A 25,515-nucleotide genomic window follows, 5' to 3' on the forward strand; every position below is an offset into this window, starting at 1 on the left:
TCCAACAAACCAGGGGACACAGCAAGATGGCACCATTTCTGAAACAGACAAAACCCTCATCAAGTCTGCCTTCACTTTGATCTTGGACTCCCCAAGCTTCTGAAACCTAAGGTATTTTTGTTATAGAAGCCTGAACTGAACTAAAGACAATGTGATGAACAGGCTTTGAAAACAGTGAACCTGAAAAGGCGTTTGATGGATGATTTTCTGACAGACGCCGGGATTATGAAATTGAAGCAAGCAGTAATCTGGGTGAGAATCCAGGTTGTATTGCCATGCAGGGAGGCAAGGAAAGGGATGGGCAGACTGACTGGTGGCTGACTCATCAGAGGTCGTCCCAGTCTTGTCATACTCAGTTCTTCCTTCTGGAATTGGCAGGTGTGCACCTGCTCTCCATTTAGGGTACCCTAACCGCAGTGTTTCTGGGCAATGTGAGCCCCAATGTTGAAGAACCTTTGAGAAAAACACAAAATCAGCAAGGACTATGGACCCTACTGAAGCTTTTCAGACTGGCCAGCTGAGCCCAGCTGCATGTATTAAAAAATAGCAATTGATCCCCAAGGGCAACAGCTCTTTCTCTTTCTCAGCACACATGGTCCAGTGGTGTGCTGTGTTGACCGCAGGCTGCAGGTGGTGGAGGCTGCAGCCTGGATCCCTGCAACACCGGGCAATGCATGACATAGACATGAGGTGCTGGGATGTCTGCAGACATCTTGGCATTGTTGCAAAACGGAAGTCTCCCCATGGCTATCCTGTAGATAATGGCCAAGATGGGCAGGGCTGGGTTTTTTTTTTTCTTCTCTTTTAAAAAAATTTAGATAATGCTTACATAGTCAATCAGGGTGGGAAGGATCTAGGCTTAGGGAAAATTGGGTGTGATCATTGTTTCCAAGCTTTCTACTTCTTCTTCCCATTTCTGGGGGGTGGTGGGAGGGTGGGTGGGAGGAGAGTTAGGGGAATAAACCATAACCAGCCTTCCAACCATCCCAGAACCTGAGGATGGGGAAGAGCCACTTGATATCAACCCAGAGTCACAATGGCATGTGTTCTGAGGGTTCTGCCCAGGGGGATGGGATAGTTCTGATATGCTGTCAATCTCACCAATCTATAGATAAGAAATCCCTTCCAATGTCCTGACTTCCAATAGCTGACACCATTGACTTTATAATTTCCAATTGCCCAGGTATTCTCTGTCATCATTTGGCTGGGGTCCATATGTTCTGTTCTCTATTCTCTGCTAAGGTACCAGATCTCCTCTGCAGGCCCCAGTGAGCTACCATGTCATGCATGTGTACCATGGCCTGCTGTCCAACATTCCACACTTTACAATGGTAAGGACCAGTTCTCCTAGGTGGTCTTATGGACTGGAGCCAGGCGATCAGGGTTATGTCAGACCCCCTACAGCTGGGGCTCATGGATCCAGCAACTGCCTCACAGACAGCTCATAGCCCCAGGCCATGTGACCCAAGACCAGGCAGGGCTTTTTCTAGTTCTTTCTTGCAATAGCTCAAGTCTGAAAATTGCTCAGGGTCTCAAGTTCACATCGCACTCACTCTTTCTTACAAGGATGTTGTCTAGTTGTCAGACTCTGCAGCAACAGAGTCTGGGTACACAGTTTCACAACTCAAATGACTAAGATGCCCACAGTGGCCTGAGTCCCCTGGGTTGAGCTGTCTTTGGGGGGAGGGAGGTGTCGAAGGGTGTGTGGGGGGTGTCAACTGCCGGGGTCAAGGGCAGTCACCTCTGACCCACAGGGAGGCAGCTGGTCAAGGAGGAGGCCAGACCTACTGGGGGGACCCCTGGAGCTCCCATGGCTTCAATGGCAATGAGTAACCAGGCGTCCTCCTCTGGCCACACACCACAATGCACCCTTTCTCATCACAGGCTCCACTTGCTGAAGGCCTGTGTGTACAATACAGTAAGATTCTATCAGAATTAATAAAGTTAAAACTTTATCTCATCTTCCTTATATCAGTGTAAAATTTTTGTTCTCTCTAATTCTTAACTTACAGCAATTATACTGTAGTCAAATAGCAGGTTGCCCACAAGGGTAAAACTACACTGAAGACTAGAATGACTTGGTCTCTATGGGGAAGATGGAAGGGAGTCATAAAGTTTATAGAAAAATTAAAAGAGAATGTAAATTTTCCATGAATCTTCTGAAAACCCTTGACAGCTTATTTGGTATTCTATCATGCATATAACTCATTGGAGAGTACAGAAAATATTTTTTTTAGAATACTTATAACTTAGTAGTACTTTCAAAATCTTATTTAGTCAGTCCATTTAAAAACATTGTATAAATCAATAGCAATTGCCTACTTCTAAATGGAATCATAACCCAAAGAAATGTGTTGTTAGGACAGCACAGACTCCAGGTCATTTGTGATGTATGCTTACTCTCACGAAAAGAAATAATCAGAGGAAAATATGAATAGAAAAATGAAAACCAAAGAGAAAAATGCACTCTGTTTTTTATTATTTTAATATAATCTGTAGGTAGAAATAATGACCCTCTGTTGTACTTCAGTTTAAAATATGGCCAATGTTCAATGTTGGCAAAATAATGTTTAAGAGACTCTGATTGATCAATTCCAATTATGCCCTTCTTATTTGCCAGTGAGAAAATGGAGAGAGCCTTATAGTAGGGCTCTTACAGAAGCTGCTATTAACCTCTCGATAATGGCCTCATTTCTGCATATTTTTTTTTATATAAAAAGAGGGTCTTGGAAACACTGAGGTATTAATGAAGGAGAGTTCACATCAGAACATTTGAACACCTAATCCTATGTGTTAATATAGAACTTTCTGAATCATACATTTGCCAAAAATGCATATTGCTATAAATTAACATGTAAATTTGTACATCGTATTATATACAATATTAATGCATTCTGACTTTTTTAGCTATAATTATTCATAATATTTTGATTTATGCAGTGCCCTGAGTTAATAGCCTAATAATTTGTAAATTCAATTAAGCTTTTTATCTTGATAAGCTTTTACTTTTGGCAAATATTTTCTACTAGTATAGAATAATGTATTCTTAATATATTTTCAAAATATAACTACCTATATTTAAAAAAATACCAAGACACTGCTAGTGTTACAGGTATATTAAAGATTGGGACCTTCTGAAATTTGCACAAGAATATTTTAAAATGTGATTTTCTTAAGCATTTAGCTTTCACTTATTTTCATTATGACTTTTGCAAGCAATTTTTTATATAGGATATTGCTACTTGATTACGTTTGAATAGGCGCTTAATTATGAGAATATACATTTAAAGAGCTTACATTTAAAGAGCTGTCTTTTTAAAATATTTAAGATGTATTTTTGTACTAACAATGAAGATAATTGTATGAAGTGATCCATTCCTTGAGATAAGTATACATAAAATATTCTGTATACAAAACAAATCTTTCTAAAAAAGGAAGGAAGGACACTATTGCTGGATTATAACACAAATCCCCCTTTTGTGTGTGTCTCGGCTCAAGCAAATGAGAAGCAATTTGGGAGATCCTGTATTATCACTGTGTGGTGGGAATATCACTAAATAGAATTTGGTCACTGGTCCTTGACTTTGAGTTAGGCCTGTTGAAATTCCCACTCAAAGATTCTTTCATCTTAACGCTTAATTCCTTAAGCACTTCAGTCAGTCCTGGATGATTCATTAAGTCATCTCTGAATGACAGCCCCATTGCATGTTGCGTTTATTCCCACGACATCGAGACCTGCTACTGAATGCTAACTGTAAACTGGGATATCTTTTCTTAATTAACTGGAACCCCAAGAAGAAAAGAAACACGTAGGAAGTAATACACTCTTTCTTACTAAACTTGCAATGTAAATTAGCACATGCAGATTTTATACCTAACAATCACTGCTAATGCATGCTTTATCCTTTCTGTTCTTACTGACTTTTAAGTGGTTTGTAACAGGTGCCATTTTCCAGAGCCATATTTACACCCAAATCAGCTTCAAGAGCATAAGTCTACACCTCTCTTTTTTATGACACACTTCTACATAGAAGGAGAGCCACAGAACAGAGAACAGTGCAGTTGAATTCTGTTGAACAATGAAAATAGTAGAAGTACTCACGTTCCACGAAGTATGAGCTGGCATCAATCTTCCAGATGATCTGGCCCCGGTGAGAACCATTGACTCCACGGTTCTTGTAGTCCAGAAAGTTTTCAGATAAGACCTCATCTAGATCATCATCAGAAGAAAACAGAGTATAGAAATACCAGTCAACAGTGTATTAACAAAAAAGAAAAAAAAAAGGAGCAAAAATGCTACTGACATTGCCAGTTCAACAGAAGAAATCAAAGAATGAGAGCTGCAAGCATCCTAAGACGTCATCTCTCCCACCCCCATCACACTTCTGGCAAATGATCAGCTAACCGGTTCTTAAACACTTCCACCAACAGGAGTAATTGCTGTGACAGCAGTTCGTCTTATTATTTAAGTAGTTCTTCTATGGGTGAAATTTCGATGTGAAAATCTTTCTGCCTGTAGCTCCTATGAGCTGATACCTACTTGACACTGAGGAGGAGGCATGAAAATAACGCCCAGTCCTGCTTTTGGTTTGGGGCCCAGTTCCCACAGGCTGCACCCCAAATTACAGCTTCTTCAGTGGAGGTCCCAGAAACACCCTCTCCAGATGATACGTCTATAAGTGGGCCCGTCCCCCTGCACATCTTCACGCCCTCATTTGCTCTTTCACCAGCTGAGATCCAACCATCTGCAGAAACTGGTTGGGAAATGCCTTCTGCACAAGCATGGTATTGAGGCAAATGGACATGGTTTCCTCCAAGCTAAAGCATAGACACAGCTGAGAGGAGTCACGTGTTGTGATGCAGTGGGAGAGGCACCCACCTGTCATGCCAGCAGTCCATATCTGAGTGTTTGAGTGCTAGCTGCTATATTTTACTTTTATCTTACAAGGGGGCTCCCTCTAGATGCCACTTGGCCAGAAAGTTACCATCTAAGTCAGGAGATCTAAAGATGTGACAATGATACACTCAAGGGCTGTAGGGACCACTGCTGAGGTAGAGCAAGTTAAGTCTGTGCCTATAGCACCAGCATCCCATATGGGCACCAATTTGAGTCCTGGCTGCTCCACTTCCCATCCAGTTTCCTGCTAATGGCCTGGAAAAGCAGCAGAGAATGACCCAAGTGTGTGGACCCCTGGACTGAGATGAAAAACAGGAAGAAGCTCCTGCCTGCTGGTTTTGCAGCTGCCTAGCTTTGACCCCTGTGGCCATCTGGGAGTGACTCAGCAGATTCAGGGTTTCTTTTTCTGTCTTTCCTGCTCTCTTTTGTAACTCTGCCTTTCAAATAAAAATGCTAAATAGATCTTTTAAAAATAAAGAAAGAAAAAAACAAAACAAGGAATCCTGGATGTGCAGTCAGGGAAGTTAGCTAAGTTTGCTTTTTTTCTCTTAGGACACCCTATGGTTCAATCATCTGGCTGGACAGAAGACAGCTTGCAGTAGAGTGCACAAAGGGCTGTGGACCCAATTCTTTCAAAATTTACACCATTTTCCAACAGCCTGGGGTTTTTTGTCCACACACTGTGGGTAGCAATAACTTCAATCTTTTTCTTTCTTTTTAAAAAGAGATTTATTCATTCTTCTTGGAAAGGCAGATTTACAGAGAAGGAAAGACAAAGATCTTCTATCCTTTTGTTCACTCCCCAAGTGGTCACACTGGCCGGAACTCAGCTGATCCGAAGCCAGGAGCCAGGAGCTTCCTTTGGATCTCTCACACTGGTGCAGGGTCCCAAGGCCTTGGCCCGTCGTCCTTGACTGCTTTCCCAGGCCACTAGCAGGGAGCTGGATGGGATATTGGAGCATCTGAGACAAGAATCAGCACCCATTTGGGATCCCAGAGTGTACAAGGCGAGGGTTGAGCCACTGGGCCATCACGCCAGGCCCAGCAACAACTTCAATTTTACAGGGGAGGATGAAACAAAATCATAAACAAGTGTCTTGGTAACCTGCTATGCTGAGTAGGCCCTTTTGGTTGTCCTTTCTTTGCAAAGCTGACTGGGCCAAGCAACATACTGTTGCCTCATTAACAGCAAGAACTGTTTATATTCTTTGGAAATTCACTTGTTTGTACAATTTGCCTGCCTTTATATTCACACTGTGTGCTCACAGCCCCATTTGGGTTACTAAGATGATTGCATAATATGTCTTTTTACAGTAATTGCTTCGTTTCTGCAAAAAGGCATAATATTTTTCGAGCTCCCTGGGTCTTCAATACACACACTGAGTCTCAGACTCAGGTGGAGATTTGCCTCATCACGGAACTTCTCCAAGGGTCAGAATTTGCCTGACTTGATCTGCTTGGATCACTGACATAGTCACCATGTCAGTCATGGTCAGGCGTTCCTCTACAGCAACATGTAAAAGATGAGATGCTTATTCATGCTTTCAATGGCGTGTATGGAGTACTTCGTTCCACTCTAGGCATTGTGCTAAACACTGGTGAACAGGGCATGACCTCTGCTCCCAGGTTTCAGATCATGCATATGTGGTCATTTATTTTTTAAAACCTAGTTTACCTCACCAGGACATACATAAGAATGGGTTCAATATTGAAGAACTGCACAAGTACGAATTAAAAAAAAAACTCAATGGTATGGGGTTGAGAAAAAAAATGAGAAAAGGCTGATGCGAATGGCGAAATCACACACCTGTGAAGAAGGAAAGGCCTGTTTTGCTGCATGTATTTATTTGTGTATTTACAACATAATGTAAGGAACTGGAAAATGGCATGGATTGGCATCCCTCCCCCCACACTAAAGGCAACATGAAATGACAAATGTCACACAAGAAAATAGAAGAGTCTGTGTTTGTGCCTAGACCATCTGTGTAAGAAGGTCAACCCACTTGCCAAAGGCATTGGTCACCAACTGTCAGTAAAGTTCTGAGTCCTAGCATTAGGAATCCAGGTGTATTGGCAGGGTCTGATGTAGACTAAAACGGCCACTGTAGGTATCCAGTGAAGAAAGGAGTGTGATGCAGGGACTCCAGTGGTAGGGGAGTAGGGATGGTGGAGGGGGGACAGTGGAGGGGAGACTCTTGTAAACAGCCTTCAAACTGCCCTGTCTACTCAGCTCACAGGTGACCCTAGGAAAATAGGACCATGAGCTGGAATCCAGAGACCAGGAGGGTACTGCTCAACCTGCAACCACTGTCTCTTTACCCACAGAGAGGACCAGCCAGGTGCACGTGGAACTGGTCCCTGCTACGGCACATCACTGACAGTTTGCAAAATGCAAGAGACAGTAGGCTGGTGTCATAGAGAAGCTCAATGTCCCAGGTTACACCTGCAGTAGCTACAGACCCTTCACAGCACAGGTACAAGGAATGAAAGCCACGCCTCTAGAACAAGATTTTGACATTTGAGTGGCCTGGATGGATTCTACACTAGAGGCAGATGGTAAAGAAGAGGTGTTGTGGGCTGAGGCCACTCTCCACCATAAAGGAATGGCAATCCCTGGGCTCTTCTCTAGAAGGCTCTTTTTCCTGGATTTTCTATTCTGCCACATGGCACGCAGGGGAAGAGGGACAATAGTTACAGGCCCACTGCTGTGTGATCTCCAGCACCTGGTTTAATCCTTGGAGCTCAGGTTTCTCACTATAAAACAGGAAAACTATTGGCTACCTGTCTCAAAATTTTGTGATGAGGACTGAATGAGCTAATGCAGAGAGTGGTCTTCAAACAGGACTAGGCATTGACTAAGCAACTATTTCTTCTGAGAGTCTGAAATCAAAACAGGGGATGCTGTTATTGTAAAGTCCCAGGCCACTTTATGTGTAAAACTATGCTTAGTAATTTGAAACATTAATTAATGCCACTACTGTTGGAACTCATCATGAGTTCTGTTGATACTGTGTATACATGCATTGGGTTTCTTTAAGAAGATATTATCTATAGCAAAAAAGAGATTTTTCAAGTTATTTAAATTTTACTGTCAAAATTCTAGAGATGCTTAAAGAAACAAATGCACCTAATCAAGGGATGTATTTTCTTTTGATTTTTCTTCAAATTGAAAACTGGAGTTCACATTTTCTTGTGCTGATCTTTAATTCGAGATGGGACCAAAAAAATACAGGTGTTAAAGCGGGATGTGCAGGTGAACCCGTAGGTGTTAGCAGTAAGATGGTATCAGGAGTCACAGCCATTGCACGAAACCAGGTATTCTACTATGGGATGGAGGCTGCAAAATCAGGATCTTAACTGCTAGATCATATGTTCATCCTATAGTTGTTTTTGACCAGAGGATAAACTTGTGCCCCTCCTACTGATATTTAGAAAGTACTCTCCAGATCCCTGTTGGTTTAGTCAGAAGCCACTGCCTATATAATGTGTCAGCAAAACAACTGAGCAAATGTCTAAGGGCAAAGGCTTAGCTGACTAAAGCCTGGAAATTAGGGCTTCATTGCTAGGAAACATTCAAGGGGTAAAGTTACCTGACAAAGCAAATCAAAATGCGAAGTATCGGTCACGGGACGGTACGCCTTATCTCATTAATTTCTCTCCCGATCCTGACAAGTTTTCTCTGTTTCACAGAAATGCATCTGGACATTAGCCAAGTAGATTCTAAATCAGGTCAATCCATCACCAAAGTCACAGCACTTTCACCATGCCATGCCACGAAGTGATAAATCACTTATCATTCTCATCCATCTCATTGAATCACTTAATATATGAGAGCAACCACATGCATCTCACGTTACCATAGCAGCACTGTTGAAGTTCTTGTCCTATCCGTGCTTTCTGATGGTCCTGATCAAGTGTCATCAAGCAGGACCACACATCTCTCTCTAAGTCCAGATGGTCTCACCCTCTTACAGCAGCTTTGCCTGGGTAGCCATAGAGGTCTCAGGATTCTGGATGTATTACAAATCTGGGCTCCTCTGACCATTATAATGGCCCACTGCTATGGACTGATGCATACATTATCTGCCCCAGAATGCTGACATCTGTGGCAGTCATGGACTCTGCCACCAGGGGAGCAAATTTGTGTCCCATGGCACTGGCATCTCAGATCAGACAAAATCACTATGTCTAAATTTCTAGCCCTTGATATATGGCAAGACACAGGAGATCCTCAAGTTACTAAAGACTTGCAAATTACAAACTATCATCTTATGCATATTGTTTGGACATTCAACTGGAATGTTATTCACAATTTGTATCTCACATGCATTAGTCACTTAATAAATGTGACATCATTAAAATTCACAATAAATAATGCTGCACTTCAGATACAAACATGCTGAAAACCACCAATACATCACTTGATGGCTATAGAATACTCAAAGATCTAATTCTGTAATCTCTGTTCAGTGAGAAAAAATTATGAGATAGCAGAATGAGATGTTGTTAGATACCAGTGTTGTCACCATTTGCAGCTACAGGAATTCTACTTATGAATGAGTGAAAACCTAAAACCTGTTTTTTTGTTTTGTTTTGTTTTTAAGATTTACTTCATTTTCATTAGAAAGTCACAGAGAGGAGGAGAGACAGAGAGGAAGATCTTCCCTCTAATGACTCACTCCCCAAGTGGCTGCAATGGCTGGGGAGTACCCGGAGCTGAGCCAATCTGAAGCCAGGAGCCCAGAACCTCTTCCGGATTTCCCACATGTGTGCAGGGTCCCAAGGTCTTGGGCCGTCCTCCACTGCTTTCCCAGACCACAAGCAGGAAGCTGGATGGGAAGCAGGGCCACTGGGATTAAAACCAGCACCCATCATGATTCCAGGGTGTGAAAGGAGAAGACTTTAGCTGCTACGCTACCACGCTGGGCCAGAAAGCCCTATTTTTAAAATACATGTGTCTGTGTTACTAAAGTAACAATTTAAATCCAATCAATATATGCACATTTAAGTGGATGTGATTTTCCTCTTGTCTGTAACATAATCCTTGCACCAGTTCTCTGAACATGCTTACTGTTTTGTTTTTAAAGGAGATTATGGGATTACACATACATGGTACTTCAAAATGTTCATGAAAAGTAGAATTAAAAGATATCTATTTTGATGCCAAAATTTGAAATGCATTTATAATTGCATTATATACACATTCCATGGACTTTTGAGAGTCAGTTTTGGGGAGTCAGTTTACCTCTGATGAGGTTTCCTTGGTGACCACCCCCACCACTAGTGGACCACTGGACTCAGAACTCCAACCACGCCAAAAATCACAGAATCTCTTGGTTTGATCATGGAGTTCATGTATCAAAACTGGGTCTCCAGGGTTGATAAGGCTTGTGCAGTGGATGGCATGCCCAGATGTTCATGGGGGACATGACAACCAGTTCATTGAGAACATCTAGTAAAATAGAGGACCTACCAAACTGAACAGCTCTCCCAGACAAGCATGTGGGCAAACTGAGCCTCTAAGGCGGACTATGTCAGCCAACGGACCTGGGAAGGATTTCTTCAATTTCGGAGCAACAAAACCAACAGCATCTCAGAACTATCAAAAGCACTTCAGCAGTATCCTAGGAATGATGCTATCCAGGGTCCTTCCCTATTCCTGCCTCTCTACCTTCCTCTCTCCACTTACTCCAGATACCAGGAGAAAAAAGGAGACTGCACTGGAGCCAGTTATCCCATCCACTTTCCCCCATTCCTTGACCCTCTGCACCCTAGCTGAAGGTCCACACAGGCACGCATCCATCTCAACTGCGTAAATATCATAAAAATATAATGAACTTATAAATGAAAAGCTGGTGATTTCCACAGCACACTGCCAGCTTGCAGTCAGTGGCCCAATGGGACAGTGTGCAGTGTTATTCTACTCACCAATGAGGTACATGCCAATCCAGTCCCCAGCATCCACTTCCTCCTTGATGTCCCAGTGGATCACCAGGTCCTGCGAGTGTCCTATGGAGTAGTAGGAGCTGCTGACCATGAGAGTGGAGCGGCTGTCTGAGGTGACCAGGTCCGTGTCACTCGTGGAGCGGGGGATGCTTACCCCATCGTGGGGACCGCCCCTGATGTCCACGTTGTGAAACTGGTCGGGGTTGTAGCTGTAGCGGAGCGGCTCCTTGCACCGGCGTCGGCTCTGGGAGTTTCTGGATGGTGACGCCATGGCAGCCAGGCCCAAAAACCTGTTCTGGTACAGATTCTGTGGCGGGGAGAGAGAGAGAGAGGAAGTGGATTCAGGTTATCCAAGCAACTCGGAAGAGAAACTCGCGCAGGAAACAAAAAGCTGAGAGTGAGCGGTCCTCGTGTGCAGACCTGAAACATGACAGAGAGCATCTTCCTTGTGACAATGGCTGTAGCTGTAGGGTCACACAGGGACAGCGAGAACAAAAATAGGAGCACGCCAAGGTGCCCTGCATTTGCACGCTCTGCTGGAACCTCGCTCAGCTGCCTTTAGCATCTTGATCCTAGCCGGGATAGGGTATAGAACGGCCTTGAAAACGAGCCTGTCCTCAAACAAAGAGCCCTCTCTTGAGCTCTCCAGTATCCACCCTGTCGGATCCACTTTTCTATTTCCTTAGCGTGAATGATATTAGCTGTGGCTGACACCGCAGGGACCCTGCACCGTTAAGTCCTACGCCCAGAGCAGAAGGAGAGGCGCTGTCTTCCGGGGGAGGAGGTCTTTCTCCCATTTCCAGTCTTCTCATCCTTCAGAATGCCTCTGGGCCATGCGGAATTTCTATTCAAATGTCCCAACCATCTTCAAACACCACAACTTTCAATAAAATCTAATCTTGGAGGACTGTGTCTCCCCTGGAGCCAATGCTATTATAGAGAACATTTTTGTAACTGATGAGGACCAAAAAAGCCCCCTTTTAAATTGTTTACAACACGAAGCACTGAAAATGAGCTGGGCTGGTGCAGAGCAATGACTTGTTTGGGGTATGAGCGACTCTGAAAACCCACAAGGAAATCCTTTGTATAAGGTGTTCATCTTCAAAACAAGAAAGAATGATGTTGACTTCATCAAAGTATACTGAAGTTTAGATTTAAATATATCTTTGGGGGGGGTGGTCCTGGATATTAAAGTACTTGTTACTTTATCACTAATAAATACTTCTGTTTTCAAGGGAAAAATTAAAGATATACAAATAACGTTAACTGAATAATGTTAATGCAGCTGGATCTTAGAGACCATGACTTATCGCACCTGTCAACAAATGCAAATTATTTTCATTTTGATAACCAGCCCCAAGGGTAGATCTCACCACCCATTTACTCTTTAAATTACACAGGTCTATATTGCTGTCATTTGGCCCTCAACATTTTTCATCTTTCAAGACCAGAACATGTGCAAAACTAACTAAATAACCCATTCCCTACAAAGCACAGTTTGGATACTGAGTGTTGCCCCTCATAGTGAGGTGGCAGCACAGGTCTGTGTCCCTTGGGAGGAATTTCTCTGACTCTATTGCTGGTACCCATAGAATTACCGTATGGGGGAAAGAAAGAGGCCAGAAAATCATTTTTTGGATGCATAAGCCTTATTATTTAAAAAATCAAAACAAAAGAAAAGAAAATCAACACTGCTTGTCATTGCAGTCTGCCTTCTTAACAGAGAAGCAGTGCTTGAGCCAAAGGAAGTATGAAACCCCCACCCAAGCCCAGCCCAGGGCACCATGGCTGTCCTGGACAGTTAGGAAGGGTCCCAGCAAACTGCTCATTCTTTGGAAGGCCTTTGTGACACTTCCCAAACAGAACAGCTACTGCTCCAGCAGCAAGTCAATTTGGTTCACACACACTTTTAGTAACCAATTACAACTTAATGTACTATGGTATTCAATGAAATTGTAATTATGTCAAGCCAAACCAGGATGCAAGCTGGTGCAGCATTTACCAGCTTTCCCGCTGAGAATCCCTGGACAGTTTCATCTTTCTGGACCTGTTTCTGTGCCTGTGCATGAGCCGTTTCCAGCATCTAAGGAGGCATGACAAATCAAGTTCTCAGTGCTGTAAATGCTCGATGCATAAAAGCTGACTGCCAACACACTACTGGTGCTGCTTCAGAACAAAGTCTTCCTGAAACACAGGGCCTGGTGGGCAGGCGGGCTCAGCCAAATGTCCCTTCAGGGGCCTCCAAGTCCCCACACTGAAATTCATTCTGCACTGAACCAGCCAGTGGCTCCAAAACCATGACCAGGTTTCCTTACAAAATTTAAATTGCAAGTGTTAAGTAGAATCTTGTTACTCTTGCAGTACATGCCAACGTTTGTGTGAGGCGCTTCCCTTACTTGCAAGGGAAGAAAAGGGGGTTTTTGCATTAAGATTGAGGATGCTGAAAGATTTTTAACAATGTGGTTTCAATCAGGATGTCAAAAAGAGCAACATGTTTCTTTTCTGTTGAAGACAACAGTTCCGCTGTTGTATGTTTATCAGAATGCCCTGGAAACCAAGCAACTCTGTTGAAATTGTCAAATTACACCAATGCTCAATGTCTACATGATGAGAACTACAGTATAGAAGGAAACACTATTCAACAGCGATGTCTGCCAATAATTGCTAGACTGGGATAATAGCATTGGCTGGGAGTAAGATTAGTGTCAGACAGCTCCTGAAGCCCTCGTTTTCACCTGCCCTATCCCCACACATATTCTCTCCAGTCACACTTGTGACAGCATTTCTACCTTTTATAAAAATAATGATTGATTATTTAATTTAAAACACAGATTAGAAAGAAAGATTCCATTTGTTGCTTCACTCCCCAAATGGCCACAAGAGCCAGAGCTGAGTTGATTTGGAGCCAGGAGCCAGAAACTCCCTCCAGGTCTTCCATATAGTTGCAGGTGCCTAAGCACTTGAACCATCCTCTGTGGCTTTCCTAGGCCATAAGCAGAGAGCCGTATCAAGAAGTGGAGCAGCTGGGACCTGAACTGGTGCCCATATGGGATGCCATTGCTATAGTTGGAGGGATAGCCTGATATGCCATCTTACCAGCCTGGGATTTCTACTTTTTAAAGTGTTAGCAGTTAAGGCACTGGTTCCTTGGGATTCTCACATTACACCCCTGAGGCTGTGAGTTCACCCTCGTTCCACCTTCAATTCCAATTCCTTCTTCATGCACTCCTGAAAGACAGTGGCAATGGCAAAAGTAATAGAATTTCTGCATAGGAGACTTCAGCCTGACTCAGCTCTGGCCTTCTGGATCTTTGAGGAGTGAACCACTGTATGGGAACTCTTCCTCTCTTTCTCTCTCTCTCTGTCCCCTTCCCTCCCTTTCTTTATGCTTCTCAAATCAAAAATTTAAAAAGATCATCCCCTAGCACCCACTCTGATGTAATCTCTCCTTGCCTCTTTCCCATTCCCAAGACAACGATTCTTCTTCTTCATGTTTTCCAAGAATCCCATTTCCCATTCAAGATTTTTTTTTAATTTATTTTATTGTTAATTGGCCAGTCCATCTTCCCTTCAATGCTGTAAGTTTTCTCTTCTGTGTATACCCTGTGCCCAATTCCCGGCTTAGATAAAGGTCCTGAAAACCACTATTAATGTGGCTTATTTTATTTAGTTATATAGATCCTTTTTTGCTCCAGGGAAGATACAGGTTAGTTTATACCAATGGATAAACCATCAAAACACATAATTGCATGGGGGAGAGGAACTACGGGGAGTAGAAGCATTGTAGGAAGGAAGCTCACACAAAATCATTCTGTCATATACTAGATGGGCATCTGTGTTAGACTCATAATGGTGACTTTTGTTTATAATTTCCTAGGTTTATTGAGGCATAACTGAAACATAAATTATATGATTTTAAGGTATTCAATATGATGGATGGATATATGTACATTTTGTGAAATGATGACAACCATCAACTTAGTTAACACAGTCATCTCATACAATAACCTTCCTAGAGTTTTGTTTCATTTTGTGCTGAGAGCACTGATGCAGATTCCAACCGCTGTCTCTTAAATGTGGCAGGTACATAGCTGGTTGCCCAATGTGCAATTTCTTTGTGGCTACAATTTTCCTGGGCATTCACGTGTGTTCCTAGTACACACTATAGACTCATCAGACTGGAAGAAACAGTTTAATAATTTTCCCCTCACCCGTGAACCATGGGAGCTGTATGAAGACCTGCCCTGTTTTTCAATAACCTTGGGTAGAAATGCACTCTCTTCTCAGGCAGTCATTCTGATGTGCTACAATTCTGCCACCTCTCCTGATTTGGAAGAGGATCTGCCATCTCTCCTCTCTCTGGAGAGAAGACACCCCTCCCCCATACCTTTTCCCAGGGCAAAGGCAAGAGCAGCTCTGCCCATTGTCTGTTGGAAGAAAAAGTTCAAGGTTGTCGGGAAGCACTCCCAGCCTTTTCTCTCATTCACCAGTAACTTGAGTGTCTTCTGCCTTCTGTGATAAGCAGTATCACCGCACAAGAGAATTTCCAAGATGCCAGCAATGGTTCTGGGAAAGTGGTGATTTTTCCAATTATTGGTTGCAATCAAATTATCTTAGCTGGTGGCTATGTTAAGTATAGATTTTTTAAAAAAAATTATCTCTTAAAAATCGAGTGCTAGGCATGATCCCGGGGGTGGGGGGGGGGGATGGGGAAGGTAAAAGTATTATGCAAAGAACCCTACCTTATACGGCATAAAATTTCCCCGTTGGGTTTGTTTGTTTGTTGGTGAGTTTTTGTTTACTTGTGCCACTGGCAGCAGAGGATCCAACACTGTTTTGTTTCTTTGTTTTGCTTTTCAACTTAAACAATATGTTAATTGTTGAGATAGTTTGAATTAAACAACATGCTCTTGCTTTATAGTCATCATTTTAAAATCTTGGATTAGGTTTTGTGGATTTCATGTGTTTTAAGATACTCTTATGTACTATAAAGCACATTAATAAACAAAACCTTCCATAGGGAAACAGAATCTTACAAGCACACCCCCTCTCTCCGGTGCAGAGCATTTGCTATTAGGCAAGGATTTTTGTTGTTTCTGTTTGAGGAACACGAACACGGGGCAACAAAGGTTCCGCTGTGTCAGTTTCTGCCTGATGATGTCACTAATAGCTCTTCTGCTTGGGAACAGAAAGCTGGACTGAATCCCAACTGAGGAATGAAAGAACGCAGACAAAAGACATACCTACAATGGAGAAAATGATTCTTAAAAATTGCCTCTACACTATGACACCAGACTCTAAGTGAGCAACACAGGTCCTGAAGGGAAGCTCATTAAAGTGCATGAGCTGAGGGAACGGAGGCTGCCTTTTTTAGGTGGAAGAAACAAAGTGATAACTTTGAGTCTATGAGCAGATTGTTTTTTGATCAAGTAGATACATAAAGGTTTTTTTTTTATTGTGCACTCAGCTCTAATTATTTCACCAGGGAAGTATTAGAACTTAAAAAAATCTGCTTCTACAAGATATTTAAGAAAATTTATGGGGCTGGGGGAAGGGACTGGAATGGAGGCATAGTAGGCTAATCCTCCCTAAGGCACTGGCACCTCATTTGGGTACTGATTTTTGTCCAAACTGCTCCACTTCTGATCCAGCTCTCTGCTTATGGCCTGTAAAAGCAAAAATGAGGATGAAACAGGTGCTTTTTGTGCCCAGCATTCATGTGGGAGACCCAGAAGAAGTTCCAGGCTCCTGGCTTCAAATTAGCTAAGCTCCTGTAGCTGTTGCAGCAGTTTGAAAAGTGAACCGGTAGATCTGCTACTCCTCTCTCTCCCTGTCTCTCTCTCTCCTTCTCTCTGTAAAGCTGTCTCTCTTTTTTTAAAGAAAGATTATGGAGAATTAGAGGGCAGACAAAAATCAGGAAGTAAAAAGAAATAAGATCATCATGATTACAAACACTGAGTCCCTGGAAGGCATGCTGCGTAGCACTTCATTAGAGCTTTATCACGTGTCAGTGTTTGCAGTCTGGTCTCCAACTCAGCTCAGCAGGAATAAAAGCCACCATGGGTACATATCTTACACTAGGAAATGGGGATGTGCGCACATCTAGGCAAGTACACTCTTGTCATTCTTTTTAAAGATTTATCTATTTTAATGGCAAAGTCAGATATACAGAGAGGAGGAGAGACAGAGAGGAAGATCTCATGTCCAATGATGCACTCCCCAAGCGAGGGCAATGGCTGGAGCTGAGCTGATCTAGAGCCAGGAACTAGGAGCTTTTTCTGGATCTCCCGTACCTTCACCTTCTGGACCTGTGTATGTGAGTGACTCCAGTTCCAGGTTCCAGGGACTCTCTGACCCCAGGGTACCACCCGGTGAGAGATGTGAGATGCTCTGTGTTGGCAGCACCATCTCCTGAGCTGCTCAGCATTTGTGAGGTTGGTCCCTGATTCCTTCAGCTCCATTCTACAATGAGCCCTGTGGGAGTGTTTTGTGCCAAGTGGTGACTGTCTTTTTCCATTACCGGGATACCACCATTTGCCTGGCTACAGTCTAATTTCCAAAGCCGAAGCATTAAACCATAGAATCACATAAAATCTGAGGGTCGCAGCCATGGAGGCTTCTGATAACACGACCATGCTCTTATTCATCAGAATGTTGATGGTCCTAAAGGGGCTGTCACCTGTCCTGACCTCTGAGCAAGTGAGGGGCAGATCCATGACTGCCCCCACCCCCAGCCTCCGTGGGGGCTTGTAAGCAGCCATGTTCATTGTCTGGGCTGCCCCAGGTTGAGGGGGAACCTCAAGATTTCAGGCAATGTAGATCTCAGAATGCTTTGTTCACAGTTCATGATCATGGTCGACTCTGCCGGCTGAAAGGTAGAGATGAGTCGGTCAGCATACAACGTGCTAGGTTGTACACACATTGAAGTTGATACTCAGATGTCTCCTTTTGTTTGTTGTGAGGGTTTAAGATGTTCTCTTTTAAATTCTTTCACCTTCTAGTAAGTTGGACTCAGCATAGTTAGGGGCACCAAGGGTCACAGAAATTTTAATTGTGGAAAGTACTTTAATACCTTTCTCCTCAGAGGCAATAGGAAAATTGCTAAATTTGAAGATGGCAGAGAGAAAGAGAAGTCCTAAGGTAAGCCCTAGGACCTTGAAAACAAACCTGAACATGCACTCACGGCAGACACACGCACCACATTTAACCTATTTCTACTGCGATCTCATGGACACTACATTGATCTTGCAAAATGACAGTGAATTGCGCAGCATATTCTAAGTAAAATGTGACTTGTTTAATTTTACTGTAAGGGATTTTTTTTCAACTCTTAAGAACAGCAATGCCATCTTGTTAATGGTTGTTCTAGTTAATCAAGATATGAATAAAGCACATTTGAGCATATATCACATGATCTTTACGGTGTGAGGTGGTAATGCCACAGGCTGACTACTATCTACTGCATGAGAAAGACGCATAAGTAAATAGTTTCAATACAGAATGACAAACGAGTGTAGAGGGCATAAGAGGATGCAGAAATGACCACCGACTTTATCAGAAGAAGGAACTTCAGGGAAAAGGGGCAAAGCTATATTTTAGGCAGAGGAAGCAGGTGCAACGGTGAGGGTTTGTAAAGACCTTGCTGGTGTGTTCCGGGGGCAAGCAGATCAGAGGGTCTGAAGAAGAGGGTGCATGCTGCAGGGAGGTGAGGAAGAATGAGGCCAGAGCAGAAACAAGACAAGCGTGAGAGGCCAAGAACACCATGCTGAGGTGAGAGATGCTTCTTTGGAAACAGGGACTTTCTGGGGGCGCCTCCCATGCATTGTGTCGCACACGCGCTGTGCCAAGGGGCAGACAGAGATCCAGTACGATCTCCCACATCTGCCTCCACTGAACATCTTGTGGCAGAAATCACTGCTATAAAGGAGCAAGGGGCTGTGCCTGCATGTGGGTTTAGCAACTTCCTCCTCAGAAGTGTGGCACCCAGTTACCAGGAAACCTGTCAGGCCAGAGCAAGGCCCCATCTCCAAGCAGAGCACTCTGGAGGGTCCCAGGCCCTAGGAAGATGAACCATCATGCCTGCTGTCACCCTGCAAAGGTTCTGAAGCAGCAGGAACCAGACCAGTGTTTTGCTTTAGTAATCAAAGCACCCTGGATAAACACAGCCATAGCTGACGCACATTCCCTGTTAAGAGTCAAGACTGCTTTGGGAAGGCAACTTGGAGACATGCAGAACAATCAAACACAAGAGCAGTGGATGCCACAAAGGCATCTGATACCCCTCCCATGGATATGCCATTCTTGACCTCCTTCACCGCTGGAGAAGCAACAAAGCCAGTCCATTGTCCAGGGGGGTCACAGGTAACACTCCTTCCCTTTCAGCAAGTTGCCTTCTCCTGTGAGATTTCTAGCTGGTTACTCAGTTCAGTTCCAGCTGTCACTCTCTTAAGCCATACCAGGCGGCACCAACTCCGCCCGAGATCATAACAGAGCCAGCAGTGATGGTTTAAATCGAGAGGCGTCTGTTTGAAGGTGGAAATCAAATGAACTAGCACAATTCAAAAAATAAAACTAGGCCTATCTATGGTGATTTAGGATACAATGAGACGATGAAAGGGTAAGGACGAAAATCAATCCAACACAATTTCCACCAAGCTCTCTTAACACTGACGGAAGAGGGTAATGACAGAGCAAATACAAGCACGGCTTTCCAAGTGAGCCATAAGGAGGTAGACAAGTGTCTGAGTTCCTTGTGGAAAATTCCAATGGCACTGAGCTATCACACCATGGGCAAAACAGGTAAACCAGGTGACCAAGGCGAGAATCACATTATTTTATTATCAAGTATTCATAAAAGTGATAAAATGATGGAACAATTGCATTTTGAGGGTTTTTTGGTTTTGGTTTTTTTTATAAGCAGAACAGTTAAGACACTCCTTAGGATGCACAGTCCCATATTGCAGAATGTAAATTTGAGTACCAGTCCAGCTCCTGACTCCAGCATTCCAGCTGAGCTGTACCCTAGAAGTCAAGCAGGTAATGACCGCCTCAGAGGCGTGGGTCCCTGCCACGCATACGGGAGTCTTGGCTTCAGCCTGATGCAGCCCAGGCTTTTGCAGGAATTTAGAGTATGAACCAGTGGCTAGGAACTCTCTCTCTTCTTTCTCTCTCATCTTATCTCATTCTCTCTGCCTTTAAGATGACCCATGGTTGTGACCTAAAATCACTCACTGCACACTAAAAGGATTATCTGACCGGGTTTTTGTATTTGCTTTCCAACCTCACATTTGCCAACTTCTAGCAATCACTACCTCAGGTTCTGATCTACTATCTTAATGTCTACATATAAAAGAGAAAACACAATATTTGTCTTTCTGTATCATTTCTCCTAATAGAGTGGCCTTCAGTCATCTTTCTGCAACTGATGGGATTCCCTTCTTTTTAATGGCTGAATAATAAGTAAAATGTATGTCACTTTTTATTCATCCATCAATGAATACCTATATTGGCTCCATATTGGCTACCACACAGAGTGCTGCAAAAAAATGTGAGTATTCAGGGCCCGGTGGTGTGGCCTAGCGGCTAAAGTTCTCTCCTTGGACGTGCCAGGATCCTATTTGGGTGCTGATTCTAATCCCGGCAGCTCCGCTTCCCATCCAGCTCCCTGCTTGTGGCCTGGGAAAGTAGTGGAGAACGGCCCAAAGCCTTGGCACTCTGCACCCATGTGGGAGACCTGGAAGAAGTTCCTGGATCCTGGTTCCGGGTCGGCGCAGCACTGGCCATTGTGGTCACTTGGGGAATGAATCATTGGACGGAAGATCAATAAATCTTTTCTTTAAAAATGTGAGAATTCAGATAGCTCTTGCAAAAGTGGCTTTCATTTGCTTTGGATCTATAACCAGAAAGGGATCGCAGGATCATATGACAGACCTAGTTGAAGTTTTCTGAGGCCCCTCCACACTGCTCCCCATACTATTTGTACTCACTCGCACTCCACCAACAGTGTACAACAGCTTTCTCTACACTCTCCCCAGCATTTTTTTTTTTGCCACTTTGACAATAGTCATTCTAACTGGAGTAAAATGGTACCTCATTGTGGTTTTGATCTGCATTTCTCTGACAGCAACTGAAACTGAGCACATCTTCATGGATTTGTTGGTTGTTTTCTAATTCTTTTTTTTTTTTTTTAAGAAATGCCCGCTCATCACTAGCCACCCAGGAAACACAAATCAAAACTCCAATGAGATTGCACTTCACTGTTGTCAGAATGGTTAATAAACAAACACACACAGAGAAGAACAATCAGGATGTGGAGAAGGGAGCATTGGGCGCTACTGGAGGGGAACGCAGGTGAGGGCAGCCATTGTGGAAAACAGCCCAATGAGTCCATCAAAAAACTAGAACCAAACTTCCCACATTAACCAGCAGCATCACTGCTTGGCACATGCTCAACAGGCTTGAACACCATCAATCACAGAGATTCCTGCACCGTCACATTTACAGCAGCGCGGTTCACAAGAGCCAAAGTTTGGACCCAATCAAGGAGCCATCTTCAGAGGAGCCGATAAAGAAAATGTGGTCCACACAATGAAATATTATTGATCTATAAAGAAGAAAGGAACCTGACCATTTGCAGTAAGATAAGCTCAGCTGAAGGGCATCATGTTGAATAAAATAAGCAGGACCCAGAAATACAAACACCACATGTGCTCCCTTATTTGTGGCAGCTAAAATTTAAAACAAAAAGACAAACAAAAGAAATGTTTATGTATCAGTATTGCTGAGAATTTAATTTTGTAAAATTTATTTTATGCCTTTGCCAAACCAGTGGTTAAGAATGCTATACTACTGCAGGTTTAATGATCTGTGATTCCTTTAAAATTTACTAAGTGTGGGTGAAATGGGCATTTTTCCGTTCAATTATTGCTTATAGTCGTTGTCTATATTCCCACCAAATCCTTTCTGCTTCTTACTTGTTAAACTTCTTTGGTGAAGTATTAAGAAGTTTATTGTAATGTAACCCTAAAATATTAGTTATCTAAAAAGCTAAGAAAAAAAAAAGAAAACGAACAGATAAAGGGATATAGAAACAGGGAGGAAGGGAATATCATTATGCTTATGGAATTGTATTTACAAGTCACACTGAACTTTTAGAAATTAAAAATAAAATTAAAAATTGAAAAAGAAATGCTCAGATCCTTCTAATCTTCCAGAGTAAAGGAAGGGTTCCCTGTAGTCCTTCTTTTCCTTGGGCGCCTGAAACCATCTCCCGGAGCTTAGTTATACACAAAAGCTGTAGCCATAACCGTGAATGAACAAACCCTGGTCTATCTCCCACCAACTCCCAGCCACAGGGATCCCAGCACAATAGTACGGTAGAAGTTTATATTAAATTCCAAGGAGAAGGTAATTTAATTGGTGCTATCTCTAGACTCTCAGCAGAAATCACCAGAAGGCAAATGAGGTGATTATCATCTCACCAGGACATTCCATCATTGGTAAGCTGGGTCTCAATGATATGGTAATGCATTCAAGGGCACTCACCACCATTTCCCTTACAGCCAGATAAATAAAAACTCAGAAACCTCACTGATCTGGATATTTTAGATTTTCATTGTCATTTGTGGCTCAAATCAGTTACTTGGCATCCCTAATTTTCCACTTTACCTGCACACAGAGAACACAGAGGTTACAGCCCTGCATCCTTGCAGACCAAGAGAGCCTTGCAGGACAAGGGACAGAGGGGCCTGCAGGTGCAGCTCCCATTCCTGACCTCTGGGAACTGGCAGGGACAGAGACTTTGTCAGCCGCAATGAGACACTTGGGTTGCCATTCAAACTTCTCACTGAAGATCCCCAAGGGACAGCAGTATTAAAAAGAAAAAGAGCAAATGGAGGGATCTGGCTTTTTGAAACAAAAAATGCTTGCGTAAGAAGCACCATTAGTTCAGAGGAAGCCAGAGCCATAGGTATATGCTAATGAGACTGAAGGGCCCATATACGCAAAGAAATTGGCTTTGTTCTTGGCAAACGATGTGGTTCATAACCACCAGTCATCAGATAACAAAGTATACTGCCTCAATTATGATCCGCAATCAGAGGCTGGCCTATAACCGCTGCTTTATTACTATTGCTTGGAGGTAATGACAACTATGTACCAAGATGGTTTGCAATCTCTAAAAGTGCATTTTCCAGTCAGCCTTCATTTCTTTATTCATTCAGGCAATAAACACACATGCCCAGCAGTGGAAAATAATTCAGGATATAAACTAAGGCATCCACCCTAAAGGGCTAGGACATGTTTGTATGAAAAATTCATAACAGCTCAAGACAGTCTATGGAGTGTTATACACCCAATTGGTAAAAGTAAGGCTGTTAGAAAATATCAAAACAGAATGTGTTACATATTGCTGACAGGACAGAACACCAAAATAGTACAAAGATACCAGTACATATTCTCCAAGTTCAGGGCTCAACCATAATTCCAGCCACACAATCGCAAATGCCAAGCAATGAAATGCTAAAAATCCCAAAGTATCAAAATCCATGAGGCCTAAAATTCCAGAAACCATAATCCTTAAATTAAAATCCTGAATATCATAATCCTGACAGCTAAAATCTGGGAAAACATAATTGTCATTGAAACAAACAAAAAAAAATGGTGGGAGGAGCTGAACATGCAGGATAGAAAGGCACATTCTGGAGTGCCTTCTGAGTGGTACTCAGGGCAGGCACACTCTCCTTGGGCACCTGTTATCCAGGAACCTGGAGAAGCATTCCTGTGGTCTGGGAGGGTACCTCCAGAGATGAGTGCATGAAAGAGCACTGGGTGGGAGAGATCCGCCTTTCCTATGGAAGGGCACCCTTCAGTTGGCCAGGTGCCTGGAGAGGATGAATGCAGAAAGGGAGCTGGTCCCTGTCCGAGCGGGGACAGACTTTTCTTCACCTTCCTTGAGTGTCAGAAATCCAAGTTCCCTGATGGTGCATTATCACAATGGTGTGTGTGTGTGTGTGTGTGTGTGTGTGTGTGTGAGAGAGAGAGAGAGAGAGAGAGAGAGAGAGAGAGAAACATAAAGAAACGTTCTCAAGAAAAAAGGGGATGCTCATTTTCTATACCTGCATTTGTGAAAGAGATGATGGCTCAGGATCTTTCTGAGTGACTGAGAATGTGGAACTGAATTCTCATAACTTCTGTGTTCCTCTCCTTGTAACTGTTAGGGCTCTGTGATTGTCATTAGTACCCATGAGTGTTTGTGTTCGAAAAAAAAAAAAAGTACATTTTACTGCTCAGTTTGTTGTGTACCATAGCCCTGAATTGTTTTTATTTGAGCATATTTCTCAAATACATCCCCCCTTAAAAGTTAGAATAAACATCATTTAAAGAAATTTTAAAATTAGATATTCCACAATTTTATTTTTAAGATTTTGAACTTATGGAATTGTGGGCTTTAGAGATTTTAGTTTACAGTTAGAATATGACATGCCTGATTATGTCTTTCTGGATTATGACTCAAACTCCTAAATCCCATCCAGTTTAGGTTCATTAGAAAAAAAAAAACTACTGCCTTGTTTTCTAGTGAGTCCACTCTGTGTGTTCACATTGACATGCCAAACATGCTCAAGAAGAATCTTGAGAGTTAAACCCAATGCAACTATCTCCTAAAATTAAGGAAAAATTGATCAATCCATCAAAATCTGACAGGCCATTTTCAAGTCAGTTTGAGAGGAAAAGGATACAGGAAGGGTCCTGGCCGTGACAAGTGACTGGAGCTCCGGGAGAATGGTCTTAGAGAATGGCTCGTCTGTGTGCCCCATCCCCAGCTGCCTGTCTTTCTATAAAGCACCTGAGCCCTCTCCCCAGAGAAAACAGCCATTCATGTCAGGGGAGCCACGTGCCACGCGTCCTACACAGTGCCTGCTCTGCACAGTGCAAGAACAAACTGGAAGATGATGAAAAGTCATCTCTACAAATGATTTTATTTTTCATCTGCCAATTAGGAAGCATTTATCTTTGCAAAGTTTGGAACCGACTGTTACTCAAGATATTGTCCCTATTCTCAAATCAGTACAACTGAAACAGGATAAAAGCTGAATACATCAGATGTGTTCAATAAAATATTAAATGTTGGTATTAAATTTAAATATCTTAAATTTAAGGAAAAAAATGCAATGGTCCGCTTTCCTGGAGATTCTCACTGAGGCGGGGCAGAGCCCAGGCAGCTGCATTTGTAAGAAGCATCCCATCCATCCATTCGACGGAAGAAGAGACTTCACTGTCTCTGATTAGTGGTTGTCACAAAGAGCTGCATCAACAAGGCAGAGTCACCTTGAGATATTTAACAACAGCTTTTTTGAGAGCCTGTGAGGCATAGGTCAGAGAGCAGCAAGTGCAGGACAGAGAAGGGACACTTTCCAGCAAGAAGCAGAGGCAAGGAGGCTGGTAGGAGCGCTGCATGCAGCCAGCCTTGCTGAGAGATGCAGAGCAACTCATTGCTAAGTGGCTTTGTCAGCCTTAACTGTTTCCCCCATTAGTTCACATTTGGCCTCTTTACTGCAATGAGGAAGGTGCAAAAGGGAACATAAACCCAAATTGAGACAAACAAAAGTTATGAGGGTAAGTTTTCATTGGCTAGCAGGGCAGCAGGAATGAGAGGCAAGACGAGGGTTTATCCC

At 43.0% G+C, this 25,515-nt stretch overlaps 1 protein-coding gene across 2 annotated transcripts in view; it reads right to left on the reverse strand.

The window, feature by feature from the left end:
- The window catches only part of HECW1 (HECT, C2 and WW domain containing E3 ubiquitin protein ligase 1), a 273,623-nt gene that overhangs the window by 141,565 nt on the left and 106,543 nt on the right, over positions 1 to 25,515 (reverse strand). The window contains exons 3-4 of one of the 2 annotated variants that reach the window (XM_040964952.1): positions 10,826 to 11,150; positions 4,103 to 4,210 (exon numbers count right to left, since the gene is read on the reverse strand). In XM_040964952.1, the coding sequence (XP_040820886.1) occupies positions 4,103 to 4,210; positions 10,826 to 11,150 (433 nt within the window). Of the gene's footprint in view, positions 1 to 4,102; positions 4,211 to 10,825; positions 11,151 to 25,515 lie in introns of those variants that run through there. The other variant, XM_040964953.1, reaches the window with a different exon arrangement.

Source organism: Ochotona curzoniae, unplaced genomic scaffold (genome assembly GCF_017591425.1).
Source record: "Ochotona curzoniae isolate NIBS_2020 unplaced genomic scaffold, NIBS_Ocur_1.0 scaffold_3835, whole genome shotgun sequence".
NCBI lineage: Eukaryota > Metazoa > Chordata > Mammalia > Lagomorpha > Ochotonidae > Ochotona > Ochotona curzoniae.